Below are 14,783 nucleotides of genomic sequence, written 5' to 3' on the forward strand. Positions count from 1 at the left end.
ACCGTGTATGGCATGACAGGGTAGCTCCTAACACCGCAATGTTAGCACATCCTCCCCCCAGGGCGCGTCACCCCCCTGTGTCATCCGGTGCAGCCCGCACCCCCCCACACCTCCTTAGCGACGCCAGTGAGTTCTGATCTAGTTCTGCTCCAAGTGCCATCTTTCCAGGAGTTGAGATGAACTTAGGAGCAAACTCTTGCAATTGGGATTCTGGGGCTATAGCAAACACTCCTTCAGCATGTGACCCATATAATTCTTCCAGATCTTTTATATTTATATATACATATATATATATACACATACACACACACATTGCTTGGCAGAGCTCAATCTCTCGACTCTCACTTTCCCTGACCTGGGGAGCCCTGCAGGTGCTCAAGCCTGGCTCCCTACACCCAGGGATGGCTGCTGCAGGGACTGGAGGGTGCAGTCCCTGCAGCCCCCTGAGATCCTGGGGATCATGTCACTGTCTTCCTCCTGCCACTGCTGCCCCCCCCCCCTTTGCAAAGACTTACTGCAGGAGTCAAACTCCCGGAGAGTTTGAAAACCGCAGCTTTAAAGCAAAGGGGAAGGAACACATTTTCTCCTTGCCCTCAGGTTTCACTAAAGATGGAAATAAGCCAGAAAAATGATCTCAAACTTTATGTTTTTTTAAACAGCAGTAAACCTTAAGACATAATGAAATCACATCTGTGCTTAGTCAGAAAACAACTACAATCCTATTCACACTTTTCTGGGACTAAGCCCCATTTACTATAATGGGACTTACTTCTGAGTATACATGCCTAGGATCCAGCTGTAACTGTCCCATATTTTAACATGTCAAAAAGGTTAAATGTATCATTAATTACAGCAACTGAAGAAATGTAGATTCACTTACCTAAAGATGTGTTTTTGAAGTGTGATGCCAGAAAGCTAACTTTTCCTGTAATTAGCTCATAACTGATCTCCTTTAAAAACTCACTAGTTGTAAGCACGCTTTCCGCCAGTGCTCTGGACTGATATTGGCCTAAAGGACAGAGAAAGATCACAGGCCACTGTCAATATGAGAGCCTTGAATTCAAAGTGAATATTTGGAGTTTCAGCCCAGGTCTCCTTAATGAATGAATGAAGAAAATTTATTCTATAACCAATTGGTCATTACAATATAAAAGCACAAAAGCACATATAAAAAAAACGATAACAATTCGACCCTCCAAACACATATAATGAAACTGAAGAACTGAAACCCAACATAGGCTAAAAACGTATAATATTAAAGTGGTTCCAAAATGGAACAGGCTTCAATAATTTTCAAGATCTTACCGGCTGATAAGAAAAGGAAGAAACTTTAAGATTTAGGCAACAGAAAATTAGCACGGATCTTCTTTGCCATAAGGGCAAAGCTAGCCACTCAGGGTTTGAGTGAGCAAGGAAGTGATCTCAGGGTTTGAGTCAGCAAGGAACCAACAAATCAGGGCTGGGGTAGATCTTCCTTTGGACAAAGAGATAATATTAGCTAGGTATTTGGATCTAGGGAGGTCATATAGAGGACATTTTCAGGTCTCCTTAATGATCTTCGGAAAGGTCAAACCAATGAAATGTGTTTTGCATGTTTTGCTTTTAAACTATTTTCTCAGAGAACATAAGCGATTATTGGTTTACGTATGTAAGCAGTTTACAAGAACTGCAAGTGTTAACCTATATACCATCGATTTTCAACTGCTGTGACGCAGCACACTAGTATGCCTCGAGGCAGGTGTACTGCGTAGGCAGCAGCCACAGCCTGCAGGAGAAGCTACTGCTTTGACCCAGCAGCAAAAAAAGGAGCAGCCATGGTTGCTTGGCATCTCCTGCTGCTGAGCAAGAGGAAGGCTGCAACCCAATCCTCATTTACCTGGAAGTAAGCCCCATTGACTATAATAGGACTTACTTCTGAGTAGACATGCCTGGGCTGGGCTCTCAGTATCCTCTCCTAGCCCCACATTCCTGGGAGTAAGCCCCATTGACTATAATAGGACTTACTTCTGAGCAGACATGCCTAGGATTGGGCTTTTGGTCACACTTTTTCTGAAATACAGGAGCAGGCAATTGGCAGGGGGGAAGAATGTGAGGCAAGTGATTCTGGACCTTTGGAAGGTTCAGACAGTGAGGGGAGGGACAGTAAGAGAGGTGCTAACTGCAATTATGAGATGAGGTGGGAATGTGCCTGTGGGAGGGGGTGAGGTTAGGGTTAGGGTTAGGTTGAAAATGGCTGACCTATACAATAGAATCCCCATTGTCTGGATTCAGCTATTAGAAATCCTTATGTCCCCAAGTAGCTTCACATTAGTGCAATCTTATATAGGGAAGATTCCTGTGTATCTGAATGTCTGTTTATCCAAGCAGAAGTGCCCCTATGGTTTGTGTCACCCAGTGCAAGAGCTCACTGCATCACCCCATGATGGAACTCCTCCCATACCAAACCATACAAAACAAATTACAGTATCATATGCACAACCTAAAGCAGTAGCATCACAAGAGTTGGTGCAACTCCCACTAACTTTATTTATTTAAATATATAACATACAGGTCACCCAACAAATCAGTAACCAACAAAAGACCAGTAGCCAAGTTGATGACATTCACACAGCTGAGTAAGAGTTCTAGTATTAGCTCTGATACTTGGAAATGAGAGCTGACTTATACTAACACCTTATTCGTTCCCTGCTGTGTCATAATAACACTTGATTAGCTATCAAAACAATCAGTCACATTGGAAAGTTTTGATTTAAAGAAATCCACTTTTTGTTACATAAGGCAGTTATGTTTTCCTTCTCTGGTTATTTGGCCACAACATTTGATAGAATACAGATATTTCAATGTGGTTTATTTCATTGCATTTTGCATGCAATTTCACACTGAATTATATAGAACATGATGGTATAATTTGAAAATACCAAGATTTTCACAATTTTGGCCAGTGGTGGTCTCACCCCTCCCCCGATGAGTGTATCACCCAGTGCAGTCTATACCCCCCAGACCCTGCTAGCAATGCCTTTGTATCCAAGCATTTTGGATGTCCTTAGACGTGGATAAATGAAGTTGTCTAGCCGTTTCCTACTCAGTAGTTAGCAATGTGGCTTATCGTGAGTGTTCACCCAAACTCTTGTAAGTTCATGCTCCAAAAACAGAAAAAGCACTGCATTCGTTAAAAGGATTTGTGGATGAGTACCTTGTGGCCTTAGCCCCAAAACTGATCGCTTAACAACTCTAAATTTTTTCCCATTCCTCCTACACTCTCTGCAATTGGCAAACAAGATGTACTTTCCCAACATTGCTGAGGTGCACATGTGGCAGAATAAGATTGCAAGTGCTAAGAGCATTCACCTATGACACTAAAAGTACTTTGAATTTTCTATGTCCCTAAGGTGAATATAACACCTACAGCGACAGGAACATGTAGTCAATCTGTAGAGAGAGAAAATGGCACTTTTTTGCCTTCTCTCTTGTATTAACAGCAGTCACACAATAGTCTGCCAAAGGCTCAAAAATTGTCATGTGTGAGAGGCTGCCAGTCTTCAAATGAGAGCACTGTGATGAAGACAATGAGGACCCTTCAAAAGATATTCACACTTAGTATCTCAACACAAATTCAGCTTCCTGTGAGCAAGCCCTACCCCTGCCTCTAGATTCTCTGTCTAGAGGCTGAAGAAGTGCATTTTCACATAAATTCAGCTCATCATTTTCCTGCTAGTCCCTAAAATCAGGAAGGTCCATGAGTGTTCCTCTTGTTAAAAGCCAATCTTCTTGCCAAGGGAGAATCTGCTCAAAAGGAACAGAGAACTCAAGTTCAGAAGAAAGAATACTGTCTCTAGAGCCAAAACTTTAGTCAAAATTATCTGCACTAAAAGAAAATTTAAAAGAGAGGGAGATGGTGACAAATTCATTAATCCCCAGCAGATGAAAGACCGTTTTGCCCTAAGTTTACTGGTACATGAAGAAATAAATACATGACTTTCATTTATATCAGAGCTGAGTGGAAACCAGGTGGCTAGTTTGGGTTTGGTTTTCACCTAATGAAAAAAATCTCTGGTTTTCATCCATTTTTCAACACTTTCAAAGTGTTTCATTGATTTTCACCAATGCTAGGTCAGGAATTGCCAAGCAAGTTCACTCTGAAGACAAAGCCCAGCCCAGAACCTGAAAAGGCCCTACTCTGGGACATTCCCTACTGAGAAAACAGCAATCCTGAACTACCCCAAAAGCATGGCCTCCCTGAGGCTGAGCAGCTCCCATGGACATGTCCCTCTAGGGTTTTCTTAACTACCAAAAACACAGCCTTTACAAGAGTTTTTTTTCCCAACAGTTTATCTACTTTTTCAACAGGAAAAAGTTCTACCTTGTCAAAAAAAGCAACATTCAATGTGAAAAAAAAACAAAATATCCGATTGGATTAAACATATAACAATTGGTTACAAAGAACATACATAGACTCTAAACCAGTGGTCTACAATCTTTTTCATTGCACGACTCCAATAAATAAAGAAATATAAAAAGTATTAGATTGGGGCCCCCCTGTCAATCCCGCTGCCCTCCCAGGACCCTATCTGCCCACTCCCCAGCCCATTACACCCTCCCAGCACTGTTTGCTGTAACCAAAAATTAGAGAGAACAGAAAAAATTACCATGAGGTTTGGCACTAGTGAAAGCTATTTAGCACAATGGTAAGAATCTGAGCAGATCTGGGACACAGAGCCCCATCCTGAGCTGCCCAGGGTGCGCGGCTGTGGCGAAACTGAAAATGGCTGCCAACACATCCTGCATACCCAAGGCAGCCAGCGGCAGCACCTCGGGAGAAGGGGACTTTTGTCCCCTTCCCCCAAGTAAGCACAGTAGCCCCACAATGGGGCTCCTCGATTCACCTCCGTTAAAAGCCTCTGAGTCGGGCATCCTGTATCTAACACGATGGTGTAACTGTTCAAGGAACATTTCAATCTTATGAAGTTCCACCTCCCTCCCTCCCTGCTCCCTCACCCGTTCCTGCATTCCCATGGCAGCTGCAGGCGGCACCTCGGAAGAAGGGGACTTTCATCCCCTTCCCCTGTGTAAAGGGAGTAGACCCGCAATGGGTACAACTACTCAAAGTAAGAGCCTTTGTGTCAGGCATCGAGCCTGACTTGAAGGTTCTGGATCCGGAGAAGCATCACTTCTCCCCACCTCCCTGATACGCCTCCCCTGCCCTCCGTCCACCTCCCCTCCTCCCTGGAACGCCTCCTCCCCGTCTCCCCCTCGTCCCTCCTTTCCTCTCCGCTGCTCAGAGGTTCATGCGACCGCCGAGCGGCGGAGGCCAGGCACCTGCCCGGCACTAGCCCAGCACCAGCCAGTGCTAGACTAGCACAGGCGCTTGCCCGGCGTTAGGCCTCACAAATGTGCCTTATGGCACGTTTGCAACAGTGCACGCCAGCAGTAAGCCAGCGTGCTGAGCTCAGGTTCGGGCTCTTAGTCCCTCTCTGCTCCTGATGATAATGTCTAAAGAGACAGTGAGGAGCAATGACACATAGATGGCAGGTGCATCCTGCATCTAACACAATGGCGTAACTGTTCAAGGAACATTTTAATCCCTTATAAAGTTCACTAATATGCCCTGGCACCTATTTTGGGAGTCAATTATTTAAACTATAACACACACAAGTTTATTATAGGCACATACTTTGGAAAACAAGGTGTATTTTATTAACTATTTTGATATCCTGCCTTTCTTCTGCCATGGCATTCCAAGCTGCATACACAGGGTTTCAATGGCAGTCTTCCATCCAGCCACTGACCAGATGCAACCTTATTTTGCTACAAAAAAGTGGTTGCATCTTCCATGAAACCACAGCCTTGAGACCATAACCTTGGGCCCATTTACTGGTTTCTTCTTGCAAGCAGAATCTGCAGTCTTAACTATGCTGCTGCTGATAGGGAATTATTACAGACCATGAAAATAATTATTACAGTCCATTATTACAGCTCTAGAAAAAAGGCATTGACCTGGGCACAAAAGATGGCATGTATATGCACTGAGGGTTTTCTTGCTTTAGGAATGGTCCCAGTCCTTTTTCACTCCACTGCTACTTTTGTTGCCAAACCAGTTTTAAACTGGCTATTTAAAATTGATTTGGTAACTTCCTAAAGGACATGGGTGATATAGAAGTGAAATCAAAGATTTTCACCAAGGTGCATGTGGGCAAGTCACGGAGATTGTGGTTCATGCTGATTTTAAGCACATCTGAGAGGGAAAAAAAACAGAAGAGAACAACACAGCCACATACGTCTCAAATGGAGCAAACTGTTTCAGACTCCTCAAAGAAGCAGAGCAGTTGCAACATCTTGGCTGCTCCTCTAACAACAGTTTGGATGGTTATACACAAAACAATCCAGCTCTCCAATAAAGTTAATGATGACGAACTTTTCTTGTTTACAATGGAAATGGATATCTCCGAAGATCTTTGGGGAAATATACAAGAACAGAAATGTCCCAAGTATTCTAAAGTTAAAAGGATGCACTACCATAACAGGCAGAATATTAAAATGCAGGCAGCTGACAAGTCATATGTTCAAAGTTGCTTGTGAATCCAATGCTAATATTGTGATGTTGTCTTTGTTATTTAACAGAGCTTTGAGATATCAAACACTTGCATTCTGTGTCAAAAACTGGGTCAGTAGAAAGTATCACCTGGCATAAAACATGTCTTTGAATGTGATGGAAAAAAGTACCCACCTAAAACAACTACGCAGAACTCATTTCCTCTGATCTTCGAGGTGCAGATTGCAACAACATAATCTGGCAGCCTTTGTTGGCGTTTCATTTCGCTCAGAGATCGCAGTGTTTCTGAAATGCCTTCAGCCAAGGAATTCTGAGTAACCACAACATGCACCAGGTCCTGGGAGACACTGGCAATTAACCTGGCAAGCCACGGGAGTTGAATTGGTGACAAGGAGATGCACGGAGCACTTATCTGCAAAGATTGCTCTCTCAGAGTAAACTCCTGCATAGCCTTAAGCATGATCTGTTCAAATTCTTCCCTGAGAGGTATCTTATCTGGACCTGGAATTTAAAAATAAATAAAAGACCAAAATTTATCATAAAAAGCCTCTACTATGAGACTGAGTATAACCTGGAATTAAGAATGTCATGAAATACACCCAAACATAAAGATGGTATTTCAAGTTGGTCAGAGCAAGTTGGATCAAGCCACTGCAAGAATGAAGGGGGGAAAAGAAAGAGAACTGGATGGAAGAGCTTGCCTTTGCCCCTGCCAGGGAGATTACATCTCAGATGATCAGACACATGGAATTGGGTTATAACTCTCTGGTCTCTCAAAGTGGAAATTTGGTGATGGGAACCAAGATGAAAGAGTTCTTGGCACACAGAAGGAGCCCTTGGCACACTCTTGTCCCTCATTACTTGCACTGCAAGATATTTTGTTAACCCTTGTCTACTGCAAGTATTCTGTCTCACAATGACCCTACACACAAACACCCAAGTGGAAACTCTAACTCACCATCCCAACAGCAGAAGGACAATGCACCCAACACAGATAAGCAAAGAGAGGGAGGGTATCTAATACTGCAATTAATTGATGCTGCATCTCTCTCTCTCTCTCTCTCTCTCTCTCTCTCATGCCAAGTGGGCCCCTTCAGCTTCAGCACCAGAGCCCTGTGGCATTTCTGAACACACAGTGATGATGATGTCACACATCAACGCCAGGCTCCCAGGAATGCTGAACCATGAGCTGCTTGGAGCTTGGCTTCTCTGGACTTTGAGCTGAGTCACTACAACTTCTATTGACAGCCAATTGCCTGAGAAGTGCTCAACTTGGTTGGGCAATGTTCCCTTTTTAGGAAAACATCTTTCTTACAAAGGCTATAAAAATCTTATTAGAACAACATATTATCATAACCCATGTGTCAAAGAGTCAGCTTTTCCCCCATATTATTCCACCCAAATAGCTGCAGCAAGAGAAAAATGCTAAGCCTTACACTGGAAACAGTTGACTGCCAAGGAATCCATTATTACATCAGAGAGGAACAGAAGGTACCTAAACAAGCTCAAGGATGACACTTGCTCTCAGGTCTTGGAGGACACCCAGCAAGCTGGCAATGCTCATGGCTGAACATAAATAACACAGATGTAGCCACTGACAGGAGGAGTGGAGGAAAGAACATCCACTGGTGAAACTGCCTTTTGCAGAACAAGCCCATGGAAGCACTGAAAATATGCACTAATCACTATATGAACACACCCCAGGTGTGAATCGGTTAGACAGGATTTTGAGTAGAAAAATGTCTAGTTGAAAAAAAAAGTTAAAATTTTTGCAACATAAAAAAAGGTCAGGCTTTTGCTGAGTCTTTGCTATATGACAATATGATTATTCTTCACTCACCTAAGACATATTTATATATCAAATTAGTTCATTTTAAAACAGAAGTAGCAAAGGCGTTTTAAGTAAATAGCATCCCTCAATTCTCTTTTTGGTAGTATCAAAAGAGATGTGCAGAAAAGAGCTTACTATTTACCACTGATAGGACCAAGAGTTCATTTAGGAAGGGATAGTCTCAGATAGTTCCTTCTCCCTCCTTGCATGGATACCTTTCTTGGCTTGTATCTTTTGAAGGCAGATACAACTATGAAATGTTCCAAAGGACTTTTCAGCAAAGCAGGCTGAAGAGAGGAATACTGCCACTTTTGATCATCTTGTAATGACAAACCTTTGATTTTAAGTGATTTTAAGTGATACATTTAAGTATATGCTATGGAAATTCCATAAAAACAGTCTAGAGATGGTATCATCATCCCACCTATCAAGCAATTAAAAGCAAGGGCATGCACATCATATCCAATCCAACCCCCTTGGTGTGCTTGAAAAGGGAATACATGCAAACTCTTGCTTTTAATCATGTGGGGGAAGAAGATTGTATGCACCAACCAAACTGGCCACAAAGGATTTCTAGAACAATTACTTGGATTATGCATATAAACTTAAAAAACCAGTATACTGTTCATTAATGTTTATAGCTACCCTATCAAATTATAGGTTCCCTTACACCAAAGAGACCTCTGATCTGCTTAATTCCAGCACTGGACACAGTGTCGGCCATGTAGCCCCACTGTGTCAGCGCTGGACAGGATTCAGCTGCCTGGCTGCAATCCTAAACACCTATCTGGAGTAAGCCCCATTGAACACACTGTAACTTACCTCTGAGTAGACAAGCAGAGGCATGCACTGTTAATTATATGTTTCCATTTTCACAGCAGATCTATATTAGTGACTAATTGCTGTACCTAGAATAATGGTCACACTATATACCTTCCAGAAAGCCCTGCTGAAACTGAAGGTTTGATACAACGCAAATATGAGAGATGCATTTTAGGATAAAAGTATGCATTTTCCTCAAAGTGGAGTGCTTACAAAAGGATAGCCGTTAACACCGTCTTCCAAATCAACCCTCCTTCTCAAGTTTACTCTCCTAAGTACTGAACATAATACATGAAACTGTTGACTTCTTACAAACAAGAGAAAGAACAAAAGGTTTATCATCACCAGCAAAAGCCTGTGATTTGTAGGAAGTAGTATTAAAAAAAATACACCAATACACACCACGGTGCCTTACCTAGCCGGACAAGATACTGTATTGTTAAAATAATCATGTTCTCCACACTTAGTAATTGACTCCCAGTCAATCCAAAAAGATCCAAATCCTTGTTGTCCAACTGTGGAATTTTGTAGCAGTTGACTAGCAATGGACTTACTACAATGTCTCCAACATTCCCATAGAAATAAGGTAAAGTGCCATAACCTTGAAAAACAAAAAGACAAACTCTAGATCACTGTTAATATAGATTACACGGTATATTTTCTGTATTATTATATGAATTGGCCAGTGGCCAAAAGGGAATGTTAGGTTCCCCCAGTGTCCTTGTAATAAATATAAAATATATAAACAATGATGGGGCTGGTGGCCCTAGTAGCAGTAGTGGTGGGGAAGCCGGAAAGTCTGCCATGCTGCAATAGTGGAAAACCAAGCCCATGTTCTGGCCTTCATTCCAGTGCTCTGGGAATGCACTACTAAGTGCTGCTGGAAGGTGTTCATGGCTGTTTTTCAATAGCAACCACCAGCAGAACATGTGTTTCCCTGGCAGCTTTAGTCCATAGGATTGGTCTTTTAGGATACAAACCCAAATATTTTACCTAGGTACTATATTTCTCTATAAATGTAACTGTTAGTTGACTAAGGGCACAATCCTAACCAGGTCTACTCAGAAGTACATCCTATTTTGTTCAATGGGGCTTACTCTCAGGAAAGTGTGGTTCGGATTACAGCCTAGCTCATTATTTATGCTGGCAACCTAGCCTGGGAAGATGCAGGGTGGAGTAACAGGCACCAAAAGCAGCAGAATTCTCCATAAGTTAGCTAGGGAAGTTCCCATTTTGACTATTACGCCCCAACACACAGCTTTCAAGTACTTATGAGCAACATCTACACTTTGTAAGGCACAATGCTGTTGCTAAAGATTAATTGTATATTTCACTGGTTCTGCCAAACACCGGTTTCCTTTAGTTCTCCATTGACTGGCCAATATAATAATAATACATAGCATTTATATACTACAACACTTCATAAGTATTATCTTTGCAGAATCCTTGCAACAAACCTCCACGGTGAGTATTATTATTCCCATATTGCAGCTGAGAAGCTGAGGCTCGGAAAGATTTGTTAAGGCCACCATGGGAATTCATGCCAGAGGTGAGATTCAAACGGGGAAGTCTAGATTTCCAGTAGGGTCAAATCCTATCCAACTTTCCAGGGCTGATGCAGCCATGCCAATGGGGCATGGTACTGCATCCTGTGGTAGAAGAGAAATCATAGATGTCTTCTCAAGTTAAGCAAATATTTTTCCCTTACCTAAGGCCTGTATTGGAGCTGCACTGGAAGGCTGGATAGGATTGGGCCCTTTGTCTCTTAAACACAATGCTACACCAGTTACGTAGGACTTATTGTATGTTGAGCTTCAGCAGCAGTCTTAAATAAAGAATGTTTAACATTAGAAATCAACACAAGATTTCTCTGGGATGTCCTAAGTTCGACATTTAAACCAAATTGTTGCACTATGGCAGCTTTTCAGCATTCTGGAAATGAGATATAGGAGCTTCTCAGAACATCAAATCAACTATAATGAAAAGTCAACTACCATCATTTTGTATAAATAAGAGATTGCTGCATATTTCAAACTTGAATCCTGGAACTTAACAAACAGGCAAATCATGGAGTTGCAGAGCAATTTAGTTCATATTGAGAGCTTACCTATCAGAATCACTGGTCTGACTCCTGAGTTATTCAGCAGATTTTCAGGAACTATTACAGTCTCCCCTGCAGGGATGGGCTGAGGCTGTAAAATTCCAGTTAACATCGATTGAGAAACAGGGACTGACAAAAGAGGCTCTATAAAATAAAGGAGGAGATAAAGAAAAACACATTTCATTATCATAAGGCTCATACTGTGATTTGGCCCTATGAACAATACAGAGGGGGCAAACCCCCCCCCCCAACTAGGGCTGATCACAAAACACAATAAAATTCAAGAACATTTCTGCATTTTCTTTTTGCAGCTACAAGGAATTTAAATAAAGAACCAATTTGCTTTCCTAACTCCACCCCCTAAAGCAAACAACCTTTTAAAAAAAAATCCTGTATTATTTGTAGCTAGAGAAAGAAATTAAAGAGGCTGAATATTCATCTTCCCCCAAAGCCAGGTGCTAGGCTAGAAGTGATCTGAGAGGTCACCTTTCAGGGTTACCTGTCAACACACAAAAAAGGATGAGTCCATACTAACCTATGACCCCTGGGGTGCAGATTGGATAGCCAAACAGAAGCTGCAATCTCAAAGCTGTTTGAATATAGCTTTACATAATTCTGGAGTCACAAACTTTAAAACTACACTTCAGCCAAGAAAGAACCATAGCAGTTGGCAGAAAAAGGAGACCCAGAAAGCCCATGAAGAACAGAAAAGCTAAATATAAACCTTGTCCTGCATAAAAACAGCAAGGCTTTCATGAATCATTCACAGTGATCCAAAAGAAATACAGGAATAAAACAGAAGGGAGTGTTTCAAGCAAAAGATTTTTATCTTTGTTTTGCTCTTATGCAGGTTTTAAGAAACATGCCAGAAAAAGAATGCTTAACGTTAATTTCCACTAATCTGAAATGCTGCTATCCAGTAACAATAACGTACAGGGGGCCTTGGTATCCACAAGGGATCCGTTCTCAGACCCCTCACTGATACTGAAAATCGCGGACAATCAAATTCAGGATTTTCTGCCCCTTTCTCCCTATGAAGGGGACTGGAGTTGCCCCTGGAGGGCTTCAGAATGACCCAGAGACGCAAAAAAACCCACTTCTGGTTTTCCTCAGGAAACAGAGTGACTATTTTTGACATATAAGGCATTCTGAGGTCCATGGAAGCACACATTTTGGAGAATTACAGAAGCTCCCCTATTTACATTAGGTTCCATGTATCTGTTGGTAAGTCGCTTTGTTCACAAGTACAGTAATGTCCTTACCTCTGTTGCTATGGCTGCCAGTTTCACTCAGGATGCTGTCAGTCTGAGTGGAGCCGCTAAGAATGCTCTTGAGTGGCTCCATAGCAGAATTAGCTACAAACCAGAAATTGAAGCTGAAAGTGTTTATTTGTAAGTTGATTGTTCGTAAGTAGGGGAGCTTCTGTACTGTACATAAATGAAGATTCACAGTGTTTTTGGTGTTGCTTACTTATGTATGTACGGGCGTGACCCCATGTCAATGGGGGGGTTCTGTTTCTGAACTCCCCACGGTTACATGAAAACACAGACATATGTGAACACCTCCCTCCACCCTCTGGAGGTGAGGAGAGCTCCACTCACCTCACCTCTGGAGGGAATCTGAGCTTGACACTAACAAAAGGGGGGCTTCTGGTTTCTCTGTGAAACCAGAAGTGATGTTTTTAATGCCTTATAAGGCAATAGGAGGTCTGGGGAAGCCAGAAGTTACATTTTTTAAGTTGCTGAGCTCAGTCTGAGCACAGCAGAGGCCATTGATGGATGTCCTCTGCTGGGCTCAGAGGACCCTCCAGAGGCAAGGGGAGCAGAGCAGAGCTCCCCTTGCCCCTGGAGGGGGCCTGCACAGGGGGACCACAAGCCTGATCCACAGATAAGCAAATCTGCAGGTACGGGACCCCCCCCCCCTCGGTACCTAGCTAGTGCTGTCTTGGAAGGAGAGTAGTACAGAGCTGAACACACCCATCCATTAATGTACTACTGAGTCTGCTATTTGAAATACTTGTACTCAATTAGAGTGCCATCTGAATTCATGCTGGACCTAATATTTTGTTATATCCCACAAGGCAGGCAAATGAAAACAAGGAAGCAAAGTGCACAAAGTACTGATAACACAGGCCAACACACATTTTGCTTCCTTAAACGTTACACCAATTCCTGGGTATATTTGGGCTGCCGATTCAAAAAATGGCATCCCTTTTGCCCTATCACATCTAGTTCTGGAGACATGGCATAGCCTCTTTAGTGAATGGTTCAAGCAGCTTCTTCATGAGGAAGGCTACACTATAGCACCTATTATCACCTACCTAGTATACGTTTAAAGTTATTATAATTTATAATTATACTTTATAAAATGCTCCCTTGGAATAAAAATACATAATGCTGCTTTTTGCACTCCTAACTTTAGAAAACGCTGAAACCCACAAAAAATAAATAAAATGAACCCGTTTTCACCCACTTCTACTCATAATTCAAATGTGCCTTTGTTTTGGCATCCAATTTACATGGAATATTTAATTAATTAAGATTGCAAGTAAAAAACTTGCAATCACATATAAGAGATCTGTATTGGGACAACAGCTTTTTAGCTTCCTCTTCAAAGACCTGAACTTAGAGATAAGCAATAAGGTGGCCAAGTTTGCAGATGACACCAAACACCAAAATCCATGGGTCAGGGCATGCTGTACCCTCTGAACATGACCAGAGGTCTGCTGTGGTCACATTCCAAAGTGTGTTCTGAGACCCAGGGGAGACTGCATGTGGCCTCCCCAGGCCTCAGAATGCCTTGAAAGGCCTCCAGAAGGTCTTAGAATGCACTTCTGGGTTGTTTCCCCCCCCCCTCTGGAAGTGCCATTCTAAGGCTTTCTGGAGGCAGGCCCGGAATGTCCTCTAAGGTACATTTTTTTCAAAAAAAAAAAAAACTGGTAGTGATGTTCTAAGGCCTTCTGGAGGCCTCTGAAGGCATGCTGAGGCGTGGGGAGGCTATGTTGCAACCTCCCCAGGCCTCAAAATACCATTCAGACACAACTGGAGCACAACTCCAGTCACATCTGGAAGGTACAGGTCGGGACTCAATGCGGGTTGGGGACATGCGCTGAGTCAAATCCACAGATGAGAAATCCAAGGATAATAAAGTTCAACCTGTACTATGCACAGTTCTGGTTGCCAGTTCCACAAAGGACATTGTAGAGATAAAAAAGTACTGCAGAAGAGGGCAATCAAAATGATCAGGGGGTAGGAGTACCTTTCTTACAAAAAATGATTAGGTTTGTGGCTTTTTAGTTTAAACTAGAGAAAAGGCAGGCTGGGGTAGGGGAAGCATAATTGAGATTTATAAAATTACACATGGTGTGGAGAGAAGTTCTCCCTTTCTCATAACACTAGAACCAAGGGTCATCTAATGAAACTGATTGGCAGGAGATTTAGGACAAAAGAAAGTGTTTCACACAGTGCATTATTAACCTA

General features: G+C 42.4%; 1 protein-coding gene across 2 annotated transcripts in view; it reads right to left on the minus strand.

Moving 5' to 3' along the window:
- The window catches only part of GREB1L (GREB1 like retinoic acid receptor coactivator), a 192,079-nt gene that overhangs the window by 44,503 nt on the left and 132,793 nt on the right, over nt 1–14,783 (minus strand). For both annotated transcript variants that reach the window (XM_066625247.1, XM_066625246.1), the window contains 4 exons: nt 11,311–11,448; nt 9,619–9,804; nt 6,725–7,051; nt 881–1,009 (listed from right to left, as the gene is read on the minus strand). In XM_066625247.1, the coding sequence (XP_066481344.1) occupies nt 881–1,009; nt 6,725–7,051; nt 9,619–9,804; nt 11,311–11,448 (780 nt within the window). The remainder of the gene's footprint in view (nt 1–880; nt 1,010–6,724; nt 7,052–9,618; nt 9,805–11,310; nt 11,449–14,783) is intronic.

The sequence above is a fragment of the Tiliqua scincoides genome, chromosome 4, assembly GCF_035046505.1.
Source record: "Tiliqua scincoides isolate rTilSci1 chromosome 4, rTilSci1.hap2, whole genome shotgun sequence".
In the NCBI taxonomy this organism is placed as follows: Eukaryota; Metazoa; Chordata; class Lepidosauria; order Squamata; family Scincidae; genus Tiliqua; species Tiliqua scincoides.